This window comes from Amblyraja radiata, chromosome 37, assembly GCF_010909765.2.
Source record: "Amblyraja radiata isolate CabotCenter1 chromosome 37, sAmbRad1.1.pri, whole genome shotgun sequence".
NCBI classification, from domain to species: Eukaryota; Metazoa; Chordata; class Chondrichthyes; order Rajiformes; family Rajidae; genus Amblyraja; species Amblyraja radiata.
In genome coordinates, this window is record NC_045992.1 from 5,801,350 (window position 1) to 5,822,724 (window position 21,375).

At 43.3% G+C, this 21,375-nt stretch overlaps 1 protein-coding gene across 3 annotated transcripts in view; it reads right to left on the minus strand.

Annotated features, from left to right (window-relative positions):
• ret (ret proto-oncogene) overlaps positions 1–21,375 on the minus strand; it is a 77,663-nt gene that overhangs the window by 20,119 nt on the left and 36,169 nt on the right. For all 3 annotated transcript variants that reach the window (XM_033012782.1, XM_033012784.1, XM_033012783.1), the window contains exons 2-9: positions 16,607–16,849; positions 12,009–12,290; positions 9,036–9,277; positions 6,071–6,242; positions 3,677–3,876; positions 2,513–2,804; positions 1,620–1,745; positions 1,021–1,128 (exon numbers count right to left, since the gene is read on the minus strand). In XM_033012782.1, coding sequence (XP_032868673.1) covers positions 1,021–1,128; positions 1,620–1,745; positions 2,513–2,804; positions 3,677–3,876; positions 6,071–6,242; positions 9,036–9,277; positions 12,009–12,290; positions 16,607–16,849 — 1,665 coding nt within the window. The remainder of the gene's footprint in view (positions 1–1,020; positions 1,129–1,619; positions 1,746–2,512; positions 2,805–3,676; positions 3,877–6,070; positions 6,243–9,035; positions 9,278–12,008; positions 12,291–16,606; positions 16,850–21,375) is intronic.

The window sequence follows — 21,375 nt, forward strand, 5'->3', positions numbered from 1 at the left end:
ACACAAGGCAAGTTAATGGAGGAAATGTATTATTGTCACGAGAAATAACTCATTCTCCTCGGTCACTAATCTATCTGGTTTCACATGCGAAAGTAAGTTGACCTCAGTCTTTATCTCTCCATCTTGCCAAGTTCCCGTTCTGGTCTGGAACCCAGAGAGGAAAACATGGCTCAGGGGAGGAACAGGAGATTGTTGTGCAGATTGTGCATGATCCCTCTCCCTCTCCATACATACTTGGTGTGGAGTCAAAGGGGACAAATGATTGTCCCCAAATAGAGAAATATCTAAAATTCAACAGTTACAGGGTGCTTAGAATGAAAGAATTTAAAGTTTTGAAGGTATCATCTTTGTTTTAAAATTCCCAAGGGAGCACCAGGAACTGTAAGCTATGAAGCATGAAGATCAGGATACCAAAACAAAAAGTGAGAGCAATGGTGCCTTGCACTGAGTATGGGTTTAGTCAACACTTTGGTCAGCACAGTTTAAGGGCCTGTCCCACTTAGGAGACCTAAACAGCAACCTCTGGTGACCTTGCCCGCCACCCAAAAACAAATCAAGGTCGAGGTGACCTGCAACCTCCTACCACCTCCCACACATATGTTGAAAACCTTCCTCCACTATGAAGAAAAACGGCTTCGACTAGACCTGCGACTAAAAAATTATCGATTTTTAAAACGGCAACCTATTTTCAGTCGAGGCCGGTTTTAATCATGATGAAAAAATAGCAGCAACCTAGATGAAGCATCGACCACGCGGAAACCACTTTCGACCATTAGGGAGAGTGACCAAAACCTCCGGTGACCTCATGGAAACCTTGGGTGGTGGGCATGGTCACCAGAGGTTGCTGTTTAGGTCTAAGTGGGACAGCACCAGAGACCCGGGTTCAATCAAAGGGATCCAAAGTCTGGACATATCTGAGAAACAGCCAGCTTTATTTACACACACAGCACAATATCTCGATACTATCTGCTCTTTCTGGTGATCAGCTGGGATGCAGAGTATCTGGTTCTGGTTACACACCGACACAGTCCTGCGGACACGTGCCCTTCTTCTGTTCCACCACATCGCAATATCCATCAGGGCAGCTGGAGAGATCTGACGAGCAGGTAGAGTAGTTCTTGGATATTCCTGTAGAAACAAAATGTTTAAGTTTATTATTGCCACATAAAGATTGGATCAAAGCTTTTTCCACTTCTGAAGTTAGGAACGTTTGGAAGTTTGAGGGACATGTCTTTTTGGAGCTTAGACACCAAATGCTGGAGTAACTCAGTGGGACAGGCAGCATCTCTGGAGAGAAGGAATGGGTGACGTTTCAGGTTGAGACCCTTCAGACTCTGAAGAAGGGTCTCGACCCAAAACATCACCCATTCCTTCTCTCCAGAGATGCTGCCTGTCCTGCTGAGTTACTCCAGCATTTTGTGTCTATCTTCGAATTAAACCAGCATCTGCAGTTCTTTCCTATACTATCTTCCCAATCATTGCTGAACTGTGAAAACATTAGATACGTTTCAATCTTAATACTGATGTGTATCCAGTTCACTCATTCAGAAGCCAGTATTATATACAAGCATAACATAAAAAAGCATAATGCATGGAATTATTACTGATTTTATTTTTACCTTTTTCATAGCCCTGTCGCCACTGACATCTCCCATTTAATGTTCCAAGTCCACCACATTGCTCGCACTCTGAGCGCTGCTTGTTTGTTGCACAGATTTTGGGGCAATTATTATTTCTGTCCTTGTCTAAGGAGAAGAAACACGTGTTAATTCTGATCGTTTCAGCCTTGATTCAAATCTCAGTTTGTGCACTAAACAAAACATCACACATATGGATCGTTCTGCTATTAGACAATAGTTGGGTTCCTAAAATCTTTGTGGTATAGATGATAGCATTATAAAGACAATTGTGTGAATGGTAGAAAATGGGGTTAGAGGCTCAAGAGGTTCAAACTCACAATAACAACATTATTTTTCCCATTGGATTTGCAAATATAAAGATATTTTTAATAGCTATATGTTTATGTTTTTTATTGCAAGTTGAAAATGCTGAATGCTGTATATACACTGTTTAATAGAGTATTATTTCTCAAGTGTCAATAGAAGGGAGTACTTGTCAATTTCAATGGCTGCTGCAGCTTTGTTCTTAAGAGACAATGATGTGGGGAGATTACAGAAATGAAGCCTTGGTCAGAACGGTCCTAATACTTGCTCTGCCATCCAAAAAGATCACGTTTCATCTTTATATTCCTGCTCTTTCAGCTTATCCTTTCTCCTTCAGCTGCACCAATAATATCCCACACTAAATATTGTACCATTATCCTTTATCTGTGCACTGTGGACGGCTTGATTGTATTCATGTGTAGTCTTTTCTTTGACTGGTTAGCACACAAACAAAAGCTTTTCACTGTGTCTCGGTGCACGGGACACTAATAATAAACTAACTAACTCAAGAAAGAGACTTAAAAAGGGGGGAAAGCCGAGCATTCATCATAAAAAGCATTGATACGCACATGCACCCTCGATTGTGACAATGATGTCGGTCTTTGCCTCCTCCTTGCTCAGTGATTCATTAGCAATGACGATGTAGTGAAGTTGGTAGCACGTGCTGTTTCTCAGCATCTTCACATCGTTAATGTAGAGGATGCCGAATATGTCTTCGGCTTGCTTCAGAACGCCCACAATGGATGAACAACCTTTGTCTTGTTGCGTGGTATTCTCTTCACTGTGCACCACCGGCACCAGTGTGTAGGTCATACTCAAAGTTTGAAAGTTCTGACAATTTGCGATGCAAATTCTCCCAACCTGTAACCACAATGGAGAGTTAAATACACCACAGCTAATACCTCAACTAACGAGTGCAACTTGGCATTGCTTGGCATTAGACACCAAGCTTCAAATTAGACCCCACGTTTCCTATTCTACCACAGTGACCACACTTGCAGTACTATTGTCTGGATGTCCTGAAATTCGGTGCAAAATTATAAAGTGCAAGTTGTGTTTTTTTAAAAGATGAGTTGGATAGGTTAAAAGAAGATTCCTTCTAGTCATTAATTAAAACAAGTGGCAGGTAAACACAAGGTGAGAGGAGAAAGATTTAATAGGAACCTGAGGGGCAACTTTTTCACTCACAGGGTGGTGGGTGTATGGAATGAGCTGCCAGAGGAGGTAGTTAAGTCAGGTACAATAACAACTTTGGACAGGTACATGGATACAAAAGGTTTGATGGAATATGGGCCAAATGCAGGCAAATGGAACTAGTTTAGATGGGGCACTTTGGTGAGCATAGACTAGTTGGGCCGAAGGACCTGTTTTTGTGCTATATGACTTTGACAAGATTAAGAGATTTGCAAAAAAATGATTATGAGGCTATGGAACATTCTGCTAGAGTTAATGACACTAATATTCGATTACACAAATATTTTAGAACCGTTCGATAGATAGTTGAAGGAAATGTTCGTTTATGGGAATCCATTGTAAATTCATCGATGAATATATCCCTCATTCCACAAATTGCTCGTTCAGAAGCAGTCAGAGCTTAAGTCCAAGACTAATGTACTAACAGCCAATATTAAATTACATGTAGATACTAATTGCTATTAGGTTTCCTCCACTGTTGCTGGTTTTGCCTTTCATTCTGTTGAAACTCTGGTCATTTAAAGACAATCACCCATCACCTTAGCAGAACGTCCTGCGTTCCTATTCACTGAGAAGTAGAATGTTTTCTCGGTGAACTCGATGATAATCGGCCGGACGATCACATTGAAGTGAAGCAACACCGAGCTGTTGGGACCATTATACTCAGTATCGTGGACCAGTACGTCCAGACTGAAGGATCGGTTCTCCGAGACTGACAAGCTTCTCTTCAGTATCAGCTCTGGATAAAACAGGAAGATACAGCAAATTACATTGGGTCCACAGCGCAGAAAGAGGCCACTCGACCCACACAGCCAAGACAGGAACTTATACTCCATACAAGCTGCCTCCGCAACCTCTTTTAAATCAACCCATCTGTGCATTTACTCATCTACTCTAATACTTGTCAGGTCAATTCTTCTACTGAAGGGTAGTTGCAAGTTTCAATAGAATTAATTCACACGACAGTCCCAATTTTGAGAATGGGCAAGATTGACCCTTGTATGTAAACTTGATGGGACAAGCTGAATTTGATAATGCCAATGTGAGCAGTTTCTTTGTGAGTGTAGAGTCTACAATAGAGTGGGAGGTGCAGAAATTCAGCACGTTCAGTACTTGGATGACCACTTGAAGTGCAGTTATCTACAAGGTTACACACTGACAACTATAATGGGATTTGGCTGTACATATTATGTCAGCTGGCACGGACAGGAAGAGTTGTTGAGTAACTTCTGTGCCATAAATCTTTATGATGGTATGATCCATCTCTTTTGTTCGATCTCTTTTGTATTCAACTGATTTCAATCAATGTCATTGAATTTTGACCAAACTATTGTCAAATGGTTTGGACAAGCACTGATTTAACTGTTAGCCTTTCATTCTGTCATTGTTGTATTGATCTGTTGGCCTGTATCACAAGACCTGATCTGTATCACAATCTATCTCAAGTGCTACAGGTATTCCTTGAATATCCACAAGTGGCTCACATATTGATTAGTAGGACTGGATGTTACAATCCCTAATGCCCCTGTCCCACTTAGGAAACATGAACAGAAACCTCTGTAGACTTTGCGCCCCGCCCAAGGTTTCCGTGCGGTTCCCGGATGTTTTTGTCAGTCTCCATACCTGCTTCCACTACCTGCAACCTCCGGCAACCACCTGCAACCTCCAGGAACCGCACGGAAACCTTGGGTGGGGCGCAAAGTCTCCAGAGGTTTACGTTCAGGTTTCCGCTCAGGTTTCCTAAGTGGGACAGGGGCATTAGGTTCTTCACCACAACTGACACCCAGTATTCTTAGGGGTGACCACTAGGTGATTTTGCTACCAATCAGACACATCTTCAGTTGTGTACCTCAACATCACTGGTCGTTTCGGCCTTTTATCACAAGACACCCTCAGTCAAGGCAGGCCCACCTCAGGGTGATCAGCCCTGGGTGTGTGTCTTATGGTTAGCCTCTAGATGGTCATGTGGCAGCCCAGGCAGCACCAGAATAAATGTCAGTGAAATTCCTCAGATCTCTCTCATCAGGAGTCAGACGGTATGTACAAGAGAATCCTCTCCACATTGAATTCACACATGTAGACAATGACCTGAAGGTCTATTATGGGTGAGCCTCGCAGGCTGAATTGCTGGAGAAACATGTGTGTGAGGAAGTGGGTCTAGTGTACAGCAGAAAGTAATGGAATTCGCGTATCAGGCAACCTGGACATGCCATGGCATTGAAGCTGGTGTAGGCAGACCTACACATGCTCCTCTTCCAATGATAAATCAGCATCCTCACCTTACCATTCATTAAAGGAATGAATAGAATATTATATCAGCCACAAAGGTAGACAAAAATGCTGGAGAAACTCAGCGGGTGCAGCAGCATCTATGGAGCGAAGGAAATAGGCAACATTTCGGGCCGAAACCCTTCCGGGTTTCGGCCCGAAACGTTGCCTATTTCCTTCTGGGTTTCGGCCCGAAACGTTGCCTATTTCCTTCGCTCCATAGATGCTGCTCCACCCGCTGAGTTTCTCCAGCATTTTTGTCTACCTTCGATTTTCCAGCATCTGCAGTTCCTTCTTGAACATATCAGCCAGAAATCTGGCCATTGACCATTAAGTTCTATTGAGGAAACTAGAGCATTTACTGTTTTGTACATTGGCTAAAAGACCCTGGTGTAGAATAAGCAAAATCACATAAAAATGAAATGGTCAATGATTAAAAATGAGTACGATCCCATTGCTAACATAAGATATCCTTCCTTTTGCATTTCAAAGTCCATGTACTGAAGGCAAACATAGTGAGCTGTATTCTCTCCCAGCTACAAACCTGTCCAAGGATCCAACCTGACCTCAGTGACACCTCTTAACTCTACCTTTTATTTTAGATTCTGACGTCAATTTGCCCCAGCCTCTCTTTGCCAAATGTAAGGCTTGTGCTTTGGGATTACCGTATTTGTTTACCGTCCCTCGAGCGGGTCTTTCTGCGCTGGCTGGTATCTCCAAAGCAGTGGGCTTCACACGGAAGTTCTCCGTGATCCACGTATCGTTCCCGATCACAGTCGTTGTGTACTTAGTCGTGCTGTCAGTGTCATACACAAAGAGAGCGGTCACCACCGTGTGCTGCAAAATAAAAATAAACTTAGAAACCAGGGACGCCAAAGGCAACATGGATCTTGAAAAACAAATTACTGGAGGAACTCAGCAGGCCAGGCAGCATCTGTAGAGGGAAACGGCCAGATCTGGATCCTTCTCAAAAAAAGGGGCCCAACCCAAAACGTCATCTGTCCATTTCCTTCCACAGATGCTGACTGACCTGCAGAGTTCCTGCAGCATTTTGTGTTTTGTTCAGGATGCCAGCATCTGCAGTCTTTCGTGTCCCCAAAGTGGATCTTGAATTTATGGAATCATTAAATCCCTCCCTAATAAACTTTTAAATGATTTATGGAAAAGAAAGACATAATTGTGGAAGATATTTTGTTTAATTAATTATGGTCATTTGCCATCGTTTTCACCTGGGATGAAAAATAGCTGAAGCTGCATACATCATGACACGATATCATGATTGTAGAGTTTCTGATCATCTTTCTTCTGTATATATCCTTTGCTCCTTTGCAGAGACTTGCTCTAATCCATGGCTGTCATTGGTTCTTGGGATCTGCTGTAGAAATAGTGGGTCTGAAACTAGGTAGGCTGACAGCAAGCCCTGGTAGTGTGCACAGTGGCAAACAAGTGCACCTCCAATAATCTGACCCATTGCAATAAAAGCCTGATACTGCACAATCTGCCGTTTCTGTCATTTTGCAGTTTCGAGTAGGGCATTGTGGTAATGCAACATTAGTGCTGCATAAGATTCCAGACCCTTCGTATTGAGGTAAAGATCAATAAAAATAGAGATTATGTGAAAAAGGCACCTGGATATATTCAAGCTGATTGTTCTCTCCATTGACCTCTGTAAGAACGCAGCATTGCACACAATCAGGAGCATCTTCATTGCCTCTACATAGAAGAAGGGGATTGAATTTGCTACCTATTCTTCATTGGAGAACATCATCAGGTTGAATAGCCCATCTTTTCATGCTCCTGCTTTCCTTTCATTCTTGCAATGTGGACTATAATTTTCTTGCTACAAATTAAGATATGTACAAAGAGCACTTGTGGACTAAATGGGTACCAGCCAGACAAAGTAGGGGGCAGAGGGCAGGTACAACAGGTAGAATGGAGCCGCAGCTAAACCTTTCGTGGAGAGTTCACAGCAGCTGCCAGTGAACACATTGGAGCAAACTCCGAGAGAGCCCAAGTGTTAATGCAATTCAAAGTTTTCAATTCCAATTCTAATAGTGTGGGATAAACAGCATCAAGATGTTACTAAATACCACATGAGAGGTAAAAGGCAGTGGTATGATGGATCAATGTAAAATATCTAAAACATCAGATGCATGATCTGGGGGGGGAGTTGCAGGGTTTATAGATTGTGCATCATTAGTGTCTCAGAGACATGGTGAAATAATTACAGTTAATGGGATAGATGTCCAGAAGGATATAAATTGTCCAGAAGAGACACTATCAGGAGAAAAGGAGGCAGTGCACAAGTACATATAGACTGAGGCTCATGCGAGGAAGAACGTTCGAAAGGAAAGGCCAGGCACTGAATCACTTTAACTGGAATTACTAGATTGCATTGAAGATGTTCTATTACTGGAAAAATGCCAGGGAAACTGAAGAATGGCAGACATTACACTTATATAAGTGACCCGGGAAACTACTGATAAATGAGCTGACATCCATTGTTAGAGAAATAATGAAAATCTCTTCTCATGAATAGAGCCAGAACAACTGGACGGAAGTAGATTCATAAAGATTGTGCAAAGGGTCATGTGAAGGAGGTCTTGCCAATTTAACTCAAATTATTCCACATTTGCTACTTGCAATCAGTGGTGGACCAACCTACATTGAAAGTTAGCCAAGAAGGCACACAATGCCTCTAGTTCCTCAGGAGACTTTGGAAATTCAGCACTTCTCCAATAACTCTTACAAACTTCTACGGGTGCACCATAGAGAGCTTACTGTCAGATTTCATCACAGCTTGGTGTGGGAACAGCTCGGCCCAAGACTGTAAGATATTCCTCAGAGTTATAGATGTAGGCCTGTGTTCTATCTACTATTTGCACTGTCTTGGAAAAGCAGCCAACACAATCAAAGACTTGTCCCACCTTGGTTATTCCTTCCTTTCCCAGCTCCCATCCGGCAGAAGACACAGAATCGTGAAAGAACACACAGGATCAGGATCGAACCTGGGTCCCAGGCATTGTAAGGCAGTAGTTCCCCCATTGCGCCACTGTGCCACCCTGTCTGTTGTGCTTGAGTTCAGCCTGCTTGTCTTTATGTAAAGTATTATCTGATTTGCACACACAGTTTAAATGTAACTGCAGAGAGAGTGGATGCATGTGTGATATTGATATTGAAGAAATAGCGATGCAGAATTATTTAAAGAGGTCAAGCAGATATTTTGTGGAGCGGGTATTGAGAGTTCACCTTTGTGGGACAACCCGGAAACGTTAAATTGGTTACTTCCACTACTGCCATATAAAAAAACCCAGAAGCAGAAGCTGACATTAATCTGGAGACAAGAAACTGCCAATGCTGGAACCTTGAACAAAAAACAAATGTGCTGGAGGAACTCAGCGCCTCAAGCAGCATCTGCGGAGGGAATGGACAGACGACATTCTGTGTTGGGACCCTTCTTCAGACTTGTGGGCCCCAAATCAAAATGTTGACCTAGGACCCCACCCAGAAACATCGCCTATCCATTCCCTCCATAGTTGCTGCCTGACCTGCTGAGTTCCTCCAGCACTCCGCTTTTTTGCTACAGGCTAAACAGAGAATTACTCAGCCAAATCTTCTTGGAAGTCCTACCTCCTTCCTGTTGAACTCAATGAAAGCCTCGGCTGTGTCATTGCCATCGAGGATGTACGGGGCGTTATCTCCCTTGTCAAGGACGGTTACATGCAACGATCTCACAACTTGGATGATCTGGGCGAGCGTCCGCAACGTACATTTGACAATGATGTCGTACGTCTCCCTCTGCTCCCTGTCAAGAGGCTTCACCACACTGACCTCAGAGGTCTCCTCATTGATCCTGAATGGAACTGAGGCACCTGAAAAATGAAAGCATTGAACTAACATTTGTGCCATTCACTACAAAATTCTTTGTACTTGCAGCCAGTGGTGAGGGGGAGGGGCTTCCACATAAGAACATTTGATTTTTGTCAAGCAATGGTGTTAAGGGTTATGAAACTCACATACGCATAGTTACAATACAAATCAGCCAAGATCTAATGACATGATGAAGCAGGCTCTTGGGGCTGAATGTTCTCCTTCTGTTCCTGATGCTTCCAATGTGACCTCAGTAAAATCAGCCCACTTAGCAAATCGATCAAGTCCAGTGCTTAATATATCTGAAGGATTAGACTTGTCAACCTTGTTTAAGGCACCAAAGCAAAGTCTCATTAGTCTGCTTCAATAATTATCCCACTGCACTGACAGCCATGGGTTCAATCCTTTCAAAGGGAGGCAACATATTGCCCCAGTGGCAGGCTTTCCCCAGCTCTCTGAAGTGAAGGTGTTATTCAATCTCATGAATCTGCCCTGTTGCTATCTCCTTATATATCAGTAATGTAATGTGCGCTAAATGCCTAGAGACCTTGACCAGGGTTCATGGTTCAGGATACAGAAAGAAAAACAAAGGTCAAACAGCTTATACAGATGAGTGTGAAGAAAGCTCTCACCATGAAGCATTGCCTTGTCATGTTCTCTAGAGATACTACCTGACCCGGGCTGACTACTCCAGCACTTTTTTTTTGATTTGGTATTATTTGGTATCCTATTCTGGATACTTCAAAGCACTTTACAGACTTTTGAAGTAGTAAATGTTGAAATATGATAAGCACACAGACCAATTTGCATACACCAAATTCCCATGAATAAAAATGGTTTTAATAATCAGATCATGTGAATTTAGTAATGTCGGTTAAAGGAATGAGTCTTCAATCTACAACCTTCTTACTCAGAACCACTGAGTCGACAGAGAGGTTACAGTAACATTACAAATTGTGTCAGTGTCGCCAACATACAGCAACTTTGTCAAATGATAGCAATAATTCGGGTATCTAGTGGCATTAAAGTTGCCAGTGATATTACCAGGATATAATGATGTTAGCAATTTACAATGGTGTCACCAGTTGGCAGTGTGTACATTTCTGTTGCACAGACAAGATGTGTCTATGGGACCTTTTCGAATAAAGGTCATTATTGTGCTTGCCCAAAGAACATTCAAAGTCCAACTTCAGAAATATTACCTCTAAAGCATTTCAAGATAGTTCCACAATGTGAGAGGTTGTGTTAGATTTATCTCAGAATCTACTCAACACCAGATGGTGCTATTGTTGAAGAAATATATCAGTGTGGAGACAAAAGACTGAGGACCTGGAGAGTGGATGAAATCTGGCAGCTGATTGTGTTCCCTGGTAGTCCAGCAGATGTAATAACAGCCCTTTTACACCTTCATACTGTTTATGAGAAGAGTTTGTTCAGAAAAAGACTTTGCTGTTATTCTTGAAAATCTACTTCATCCTAAGACTCAGTGTGAGCAGTGTCTTGGAAGAGTCATCAGTGATAACCTTGCCATCGAGAATTAACTCTGTAAGTAAGCTTACAGAGTTTGGTCTCTTACATTGATGTTTTAGTCAATGAGTTAGCACATAAACAGACCATTCAGCCCACTGTCTGCTGACATGCACCCATTTATGTTGATTCTAATATTTTTATTATTATGTTTCTATTATTGAAATTGAAATCAGTCAATATTTACCCCAATTTCCCACATTGCTGAAAATATTGAAAGGAACTGACAAAGAACATGTATGGACATAATTTTCGCTGGCAGAGAGGAAATCACAGGACTTGGGGGGGCCAAAACATTAAAGCCTTGTACACATTATTCAGGAGCTCAGTCTCAGCATTCCCCAGATTCTACCACTCACCCACATACTACAAACAACTTAGAGAGGCCAATTAATGCATATCTTAGGGATGGAAACCGGAACACCCAGAGGAAACCCACACAGTCACAAGGAGAGCATGCAAACTCCACACCGAGTGCTCCGGGTGTCAGGATTGATGTCTGGAGCTGTGAGGCAGCAGTTCTACCAGCTGAATCAATATGCCACCCATGTAGCAATGTGAAATAAGGCAGGATTGCCTTCCACACTCTCTGGAAGTCACATCACTCTTGGCTGGCCCTTCTGTAATTGCCAGCAACAGAGCCACGTGACGAGCAGGTCCATGGAATTATTTTCCACTTGTGAGTTTTTCCATTAATGTTTTGGTTTTTTTGGTGCACTTTTTTCTCAGTCTTGCAGAATGTACGTTGTGCAAAATTCATATTGTCAGTGTGTTATCCTACTCTGTAATAGGTCATGATGCTGCTGTAAGCAAGATTGTCATTGCATCTGTACCTCACTGAACTTGTGCATATGACAATAAAATCAACCCAACTTAATTTGACTCCTACCATTTAATTATATCAGGTTTGGTTGTCATTAACCCGTTCATCAGCATTGACTGAGTGTCCTCTTATCAAGAACCAATTGATCTCAGACTGATATAGTTGGCACCTGCTGTGAATCTGACTTTAATAGTTTGTGCTATGTTCCCAGAATTCCCCCACTGCCAGCAGCAGATGGTTCCATCTGCATCCTCTATCAATTCCTTTCATTATTTTTAGCACAGGGCATTATATAGACGGGCACTTTGATTCACCCAGAAGCAGCACAAAGATACACCTCCCTGTGCTCCTCCTGAACCCATCCCTGAAAACACCAGTGTTACCTGCTCCAAGGTGATAGGAGATGTTGGCAAATTGGCAGTGGTACTGGTTTGGCAGGGAATTCATTTGAAAGAAAGTTCCAGGATCATGGTTCTCAATAATTTGAACCTTGGAATCCACTTCTCCAAAGCAAAGGTCTTCTGCTGTGGTGTTGGCACAGGCTGGTAAGTTCTTATTCACCACGATAATTATAATCTGTGCCTTGCACTCCTTCTCCTGATGTGGTTCGTGGACAGCAAAGACATGCAGCATGATCTTATATAATTCCGGTCCACCCATGTTGCCTACAACAGACCAAACAAGAAAAGAAGATGTCATAACACTATATATACATAAAACAGAAACATCACGAATAAAACCTATTTCATATTAGGGGACATCCCACCTAGATCTCCTCTGCTTTATCTATATCTCCTTTAAAATAGCCTTTACAATCAACTTCATTGACCAAGTTCTGGTTTGTTATTTCCACACGTGACTGTAAATTTTTGTTTTACTGCCCATCTCTGTAGAGCCTTGAGATAACTTACCAGTGGAAGTCCCGACATAAAGGCAGGTAGTTCATGAAATGTCCACTTTCTCTGGTGGGAATATTTTTGCTTTTTGAACTGAACGCAGCCTCAGCTAACATTCCACTCACCTTTGCCCATGTCTGTCCACTTAACTTAATGAATATTTCACCTCAGCGCCAGTAGGTTGTACCTTTGCATTTGACATGGGTCTGAATTATTTTCTTTCAAAAATAAACTTAATTTATAAAAAATATATTCAAGTGCAGAAGAGGTTCAGAGGAACATTACTAGACTTGCGGGCTTGAGTTGGGATGTAGGATGCTGTGAGGTGATCTAATTGAAGTGTCTAGCATCATGAGGGCCATTCTGTCCTCTGCATCGACAAAGGAGTGCTCACAGTCTTTCATTAAAACTAGAGGATTCTAATACTAGAGGGCACAGGTTTAAGGCGAGAGGTGAAAGATTTAAGAGGGAACTCGGGATGATTTTTTTCAGTCAGAGTTTAGTCCATACACCATTTAGAACGGAGACGACGAAAAACTTTTTCACCCAGAGAGTTGCAAATCTGTGGAATTCTCTGCCTCAGAAGGCAGTGGAGCCCGATTCTCTGGATGCTTTAAAGAGAGAATTAGATAGAGCTCTTAAAGATAGCTTGAGTCAAGGGATATGGGAAGAAGGCAGGAACGGGATACTGATTGTGGATGATCCGCCATGATCACAGTGAATGGCGGTGCTGGCTCAAAGGGCCGAATGGCCTATTGTCTATAGCTGGAAGGAACTGCCAGAGGAAGCTATAGAAGCAGATTCAATGACAACTTTCAAAAGACATTTTAACAGACAAATGGATAGGAGGGCAATACAGGCCTATGGGCTATTGCAGACAAATGGGACCAGCCCAGAATTTCATTTTAATCGACATAGACAATTTGGGCCAAAGTACATGGTTCTCTGTACATTTGTAATGTCGTTCAGTTCCCAAATTCATAGTGTTATTGGTTCTAGACTATGGTAGGGTCCGCACATATTGTGTGCAGAACACCATTGCCACTCATGGTCTCCTGGGATGCTACAAGTGCTTGAGAGGTTTCAGTACCGGACTTAACAACTTCACTCTCTAGCGGCAGAAGGATCTTAGACTGTAGTCTACTTCCTTTGCATTGGCTGCCCCAGGCTGCAGTGCATCCCTCAGCACATACTCTTCCAACCTGGACTATGTCAATCGGGAGCATTTCCTTACAGATTCTTTATTGTAGTGGAAGTTTTTTTGGCAGATCAAAGAGCATCTTTCAATGAATTGAAGATCTTCCAGGATCACTTCATGTGTACTAGTGAGCACTGTTGGTATCAGCCCATGCACCACAGAGCCTTCTGTAATGAGCTGCTTGGGATGATCCATCATTCTCCAGACCATCATTGTGAATGCACGGTACACAAAAATGCTGGAGAAACTCAGCGGGTGAGGCAGCATTTATTGAGCGAAGGAAATAGGCAACTTTTCGGGCCGAAACCCGTCTTCAGACTGATGGGGGGGGGGGGGGGGGGCGGGGAGAAGAAAGGAAAAAGGAGGAGGAGGAGGAGGAGCCCGAGGGCTGAGGTATGGGAGGAGACAGCCCGAGGGCTGAGGAAGGGGAGGAGACAGCAAGGGCTAACAAAATTGGGAGAATTCAATGTTCATGCCCCCAGGATGCAGACTGCCCAAGCGGAATATGAGGTTTTTTTCCTCCAATTTCCGGTGTTGCTCGTTCTGGCCATGGAGGAGACCCAGGACAGAGAGGTCGGATACGGAGTGGGAGGGGGAGTTGAAGTGCTGAGCCACTGGGAGGTCAGGTTGGTTATTGCGGACCGAGCGGAGGTGTTCGGCGAAACGATCGCCCAGCCTCTGCTTGGTCTCACCGGTGTAGACAGTTGGCAATGTTGTGGGTCACCATCTCATTCTTACCACAGCAGTTCAGAGGTGGATCTGTGTTAGGAGTGAGATTCTGACTGTACAGAAAGGATCTGACAGAACTAATACTCATTTTATAGAAGATTAAATGCTTTGCCCACAAATCAAATTCAGTTCTATTTTGAGAGTTATTGTCCGCCTGTGAATGGCTTTGACGTCACTGGGACTTAAAGTGTTGATGTTTGATAAGTTTACAACAACCTAGGCAGGCTCAGGTTAATCATTATATCTCTGCTGACGTCGTTCACCCGTGACAAGGTTTGCTTGGTAACCCCTTCAGATAAAATAACAAATTACTCTCTGCACCAGCTCAGTAGCCATAGGTGGCTGCATTAGGTATACATTAGGTATGCAACAAAAGAATTTCACTGTGCCTTGTCACATGTGACAATAAAGTATTTCATTCCATTTCCATCCCATTCCATCCCATTATCATAGGTGGGAGGTCAACGAACACATTCCCATTATAACACACAGTGGATAGACAGCTACTCAGCTACTCAGCGTGTCAGGCAACATCTCTGGAGTAAAGGAATAGGTCCCTCCTCCCACCCCGACCACTTGATATTCCTTCGTTGTCATTTTGTCCACAGTTAATGCACTGTTTGCCACTCAGGGTTATGAAGAATATAAATGCTTTATTGGTTTGTCTCACCAAGTTGTTCTTGCCTCCAACGGCTGTGCCATTGTTGCCTGCTGAATCACATCACCATTTAGCTTATATGGGGGTGTGATTTATTTACAGGTACCTGTACCTGCTCAAGCTGCACCTACACTACCTGCTCAAGAGTTTTGCACCAGTACAACCATATAATGCATAACGTTTTCCCGGCAAAGCAATGTAATACTTTGATAATCCAGCACCCTTGGGAACTTGGAAGTGTCAGACAAGAAGGTTTTTCAGACCATTGAACATTACTGCTATAAATTTCAACTACATTTCTATTTCAAACAGCTTGGGCCACAACATTTTGAGATTTGCTCAATACAAATCTAAAGAAGGATCCTGTAACATTGCCTCTCCATTGCCACAACAGGGGACATCAGGAGGAGGAGGACTGAACTTTGGTGCCTTCCCTCACAGTGGGAAACTTTGATACTGCTGTGTGAGGATGTTTATGTTAAAGACTATCGTGTTCTGTGTTCTTTATTTTATTCGTATGGCTGTATGGTGGCCACAAATTTCACTGTACCAATTGGTACATGTGACAATAAATGTCTCTTGTCTTGTGTTCTCTCCAGAGACGCTGTCTGACCAGCACTTTGTCTGTCCAGCACTTTGTGCTCTGCTCAAGATTCCAACATCTACAGTTCCTTGTGTCTACACTTTAAGTATAGTTTAGAGGTACAGTGTGGAAACAGGCCCTTCAGCCCACCGAGTCGGCACAGATCAGCGATCCCCACAAATTAATACTATCCTACACGCACCAGGGATAATTTTTACATTTACCAAACCAATTTGCCTACATACCTGTACGTCTTTGGAGTGTGGGAGGAAACAGAAGATCTTGGAGAAAACCCACGTGGTCACGGGGAGAACGTGCAAACTCCGTACAGGCAGCACCCGTAGTCGGGATCAAACCCGGGTCTCTGGCGCGGTAAGGCAGCAATACTGTTGCACCACCATGCCGCCCATTCACTTCTATATCACTTTCTTTTAGATGTCGCTCAGTGATATAATAAAGCGCAGTGTGTTTAAAAAGGGCGGGGGATAGATGAGCAGTTTGGACCCCAGCTCCAACAGCAAACCTAGCCATGTTCCTGACCCACGGCGTTCTGGATGCGAGCTCTGGTTGCAGCTGCACACTCGAGACACTGGGCAGGATCCTAGCTCTGGCCACACAACCCACCTGCACTCTGGATCAGTGGCACATATTCCAAATTAATGAGTGAGCCAGATGCCCGGCCATGAGGATTTCAAACATTTGGATGTCAGGTTACTGGTGTTTTACTGTAACCTGAAATAATATAAACTATTGTTTCCAAAAAGCCTTCTTGTACCACACAAGAAGCAGATTAATTTATTATGTGATGACGGTATATATGGAGTAGGAACATTTGTATTAATGTTAATATTATGTGTGACATATATGGCATAATTACGTCTCTCATCACGTTCCATGTGATACAAGGATTCACTTACCCAGCAGATTGAGGTCACTCTCCTCCAGTGTCTTGTTAAGGTAAAAAACCCCAGATCGCTCATCGATTCGGAACCAGTGATGTCGGAATCCGCTCAAGGGATTGTTGCAGAAGCCAAAGTTAGCCCTGCGCTCCTCCCCACCATCGGGCAAAGCATAGACCTGGAGAAGTGGCGTGTCTGCAGGCTGGCCAATGTATACCGTCGCTTGGTAGCTCTTCCTGGGGAAGTATAATCCAAGGGCGGCTGGATGGATGGAAGAACAAATGAGTGAGAAGAGGACACGAAAGGGTAATGGAGAAAATAACAAATAAAATAGAAAGAGAGGAGAGGAGAATGAAGAGACAAAGACAGATGCAAATTTCTACTTTGACAGTGAAAAATTACCAAAGAAAATGTCAAACTCAAAATCTCAAAAGTTTCAAATTCTGCTAGATTTGTTTGAACCTAACATTCCCGGTCCTTTCTTACTGTTTTAATACCAAGCAACTTTCTGTCTAATCTTACATTCAATATTAGAATATCATCAGTGGAAACAGAACTCATAAATGTCATAGAGTTGTACAATACAATAATAGAACCATTGGCCCAATTCATCCATGCTGATCTTTGAAATGTTGGAGATTCAAATGGCAGGAACATGAACACAAATGTCCAACATAAGACAAGATTAACATGAGAGAGTGCTCATGTGTCAGAGAGACATATTCCAGAGCTGTAAACTGAGGCTTAGTGTTTAAGAAGGAACTGCAGATGCTGGAAAATCGAAGGTACACAAAAATGCTGGAGAAACTCAGCGGGTGCAGCAGCATCTATGGAGTGAAGGAGATAGGTAGAATTTGTTCCATTGGAACCAATCAAGCGGCCAAGAGTTGAGGGAGTTTTTGAGGGAGTTACGCGCAGAAAGCGAGGGAGAAATAAACTATTAACAAAAGAATAGCAACTGGATGAGGAAATCAGGGACAAAACTATGGAGGGATGAGATAACTTGAAGAAGAGCATTGTCAGACCAATATCTCAGTCTAACCCTGCTCGCAGTGGGTTTACATTTAACTGGACTGCTGCAGTAACATCTCATGTGACTGAAGGGCGGCTAGGTGGAGCAGCAGTAGAGTTGCGGCCTTACGGCGCCAGAGACTCAGGCTCGATCCTGACTATGGTACTGTCTGTACGGAGTTTGTACCTTCTCCCCTTGACCGCGCCAGTTTTCACCGGGTGTTATGGTTTCCTCCCACACTCTAAAGCCAAATGTTTTTCGGTGAATTGGCTTCGGTATAATTGTAATTTGTCCCTAGTGTGTAGGAGAGTGCTAGCGTACGGGGTGATCTATGGTTGGCCCGGACTCGGTGGGCCGATGGGCCTGTTTCTGTACCGTATCACTCAAGCCTAAAGAGTGAATTCCAGACTAGTGCTTTGGTAGCTGAAAGCATGACTGCCAATGATGATAAAGTGAGGTTGCTAAACAGATGGACAATATTTACACATTGATAGCAGGACCGATTATAAACAGTATCAAAGCCATCGCAAACCAGAACTGATTAACAGATTATTTACAGTTGACTACAGACTAGAGAATAGTGTCTGTCTAACTCAATCGCAAATCTCTATCGGCCATAACTGCGACCCCATCGAACATCTTTGGAGTAAAAATGTCAACCGTTCCCATTCCTTGTCATTTCTGATTCTAATGATGGAGCTCCCATTTCAAGAAAATGTCTCAGTTTCAAATTCAGAATAAATGAACATGGATATTTACTTGTCCAGATACCCAAAAGGCAGTACTAAAGAAGTCTAAATTCCCGATGTTGGGGAAGTCCAGAACTAGGGGTCACAGTTTAAGGATAAGAGGGAAGTCTTTTAGGACCGAGATGAGAAAATCATTTTTTACACAGAGAGTGGTGAATCTGTGGAATTCTCTGCCACAGAAGGTAGTTGAGGCCAGTTCATTGGCTATATTCAAGAGGGAGTTAGATGTGGCCCTTGTGGCTAAAGGGACCAGGGGGTATGGAGAGAAGGCAGGTACAGGATACTGAGTTGGATGATCAGCCATGATCATATCGAATTGCGGTGCAGGCTCGAAGGGCCGAATGGCCTACTCCTGCACCTATTTTCTATGTTACTAAAGAAGGGTCTCGACCCGAAACGTCACCCAGAGATGCTGCCTGTCCGGTTGGTTACTCCAGCTTTTTGTGTCTAATTCCACATCACTTATCCAACCAATATCTTTAAAAGCGATTGCCTGGGCATTATCTGTGTGTGGGAGCTTGCTGCGCAGTTTGGGTGTTGCTTAGCTGTGACCATCCCCAAGAAGTACTTTAGTAGTTCGAAACATCCTTGGGATGTCCTTAGATAGTTAACAAGTGTAATGTAAATGGATAAAGTCTGGCTCACTCTGATGAAGGGTCTCCACCCAAAACTTCACCTCTTTTAAAACTGAGATGAGGAAGAACTTCTTCACCCAGAGGGTGGTTAATTTATGGAATTCACTGCCCCAGGGAGCAGTGGAAGCAGAAACGTTAAATATATTTAAGTCTAAAATAGATGTTTTTTTAGCTGCCAAGGGGATAAGGGGCTACGGGGAGAGGGCAGGGATATGGACCTAGGTATGGTTAGTATAGTAAGACCTGAGTGATCTCCTGGACAAGTGTCGATCGCCTGGATTGGGGTCGGAGAGGAATTTCCCGGATTTTTTTCCCGAATTGGACCTGGATTTTTATCCGGTTTTTTGCCTCCCCCAGGAGATCACGCGGTTCTTGGGGTGGAGAGGGGTGATAGCGGTATAAAGGGGAGGGTAGTGTCTTGTGTTCTGTGTCTTGTGTCTACTGTTTGTGGGTAAGTGTGTCTGTTTAGTGTTCAGCCATGAGCGAATGGCGGTGCGGGCTCGACGGACCTGGTGGTCTACTCTCGCACCTACTTTCTATGTTTCTATGTTTTTCCTTTTCTCCAGAGATGTTGCCTGATCCGCTGAGTTACTCCAGCATCTTGTGTCAATCTTTGTAACGAAAATGGATGTCTTCCTTCTCAATGGAGACTTGCCCATCTGTTATTCCAGCCCCAAGTTCTGCAAGTCAAGGCCTTAAAGGCCTGTCCCACTTGGCGATTTATTCGGCGACTGCCGACGTCATATCAGTGTTGCCAAAAGATTTTGAACATTTCAAAATCCAGTGGCGACAAAAAAAGTTGCGACACTTGAAAAAACACCGCGCATCATACATCATCACGCCATGTCACGCCGCAAATTTTTCGGTGACCTGATACGTTAGTCAATGATGCTGGCAGTCACCAAAAAAATTGCCAAGTGGGACAGCCCCTTACAATCTTCTTGTGAAATAAGCAGGGCAAGGCTACTCACATACGAATCAAATCAGCAGGCTAAATTTCTGAACAATGGTGTCAATCTTAGACATCGGTACTATCATTAGCGCCTCATCAATGCTGAGTTGAAAGCTCATCCTGGCCAATGATATTTGAGGGAAGACAATACTCCTTATACTGAATAGTGTCTGTCTAACTCAATCGCAAATCTCTATCGGCCATAACTGCGACCCCATCGAACATCTTTGGAGTAAAAATGTCAACCGTTCCCATTCCTTGTCATTTCTGATTCTAATGATGGAGCTCCCATTTCAAGAAAATGTCTCAGTTTCAAATTCAGAATAAATGAACATGGATATTTACTTGTCCAGATTCCCAAAAGGCAGTACTAAAGAAGTCTAAATTCCCGATGTTGGGGAAGTCCAGAACTAGGGGTCACAGTTTAAGGATAAGAGGGAAGTCTTTTAGGACCGAGATGAGAAAATCATTTTTTACACAGAGAGTGGTGAATCTGTGGAATTCTCTGCCACAGAAGGTAGTTGAGGCCAGTTCATTGGCTATATTCAAGAGGGAGTTAGATGTGGCCCTTGTGGCTAAAGGGACCAGGGGGTATGGAGAGAAGGCAGGTACAGGATACTGAGTTGGATGATCAGCCATGATCATATCGAATTGCGGTGCAGGCTCGAAGGGCCGAATGGCCTACTCCTGCACCTATTTTCTATGTTACTAAAGAAGGGTCTCGACCCGAAACGTCACCCAGAGATGCTGCCTGTCCGGTTGGTTACTCCAGCTTTTTGTGTCTAATTCCACATCACTTATCCAACCAATATCTTTAAAAGAGATTGCCTGGGCATTATCTGTGTGTGGGAGCTTGCTGCGCAGTTTGGGTGTTGCTTAGCTGTGACCATCCCCAAGAAGTACTTTAGTAGTTCGAAACATCCTTGGGATGTCCTTAGATAGTTAACAAGTGTAATGTAAATGGATAAAGTCTGGCTCACTCTGATGAAGGGTCTCCACCCAAAACTTCACCTCTTTTAAAACTGAGATGAGGAAGAACTTCTTCACCCAGAGGGTGGTTAATTTATGGAATTCACTGCCCCAGGGAGCAGTGGAAGCAGAAACGTTAAATATATTTAAGTCTTTCCTTTTCTCCAGAGATGTTGCCTGACCCGCTGAGTTACTCCAGCATCTTGTGTCAATCTTTGTAACGAAAATGGATGTCTTCCTTCTCAATGGAGACTTGCCCATCTGTTATTCCAGCCCCAAGTTCTGCAAGTCAAGGCCTTAAAGGCCTGTCCCACTTGGCGATTTATTCGGCGACTGCCGACGTCATATCAGTGTTGCCAAAAGATTTTGAACATTTCAAAATCCAGCGGCGACAAAAAAAGTTGCGACACTTGAAAAAACACCGCGCATCATACATCATCACGCCATGTCACGCCGCAAATTTTTCGGTG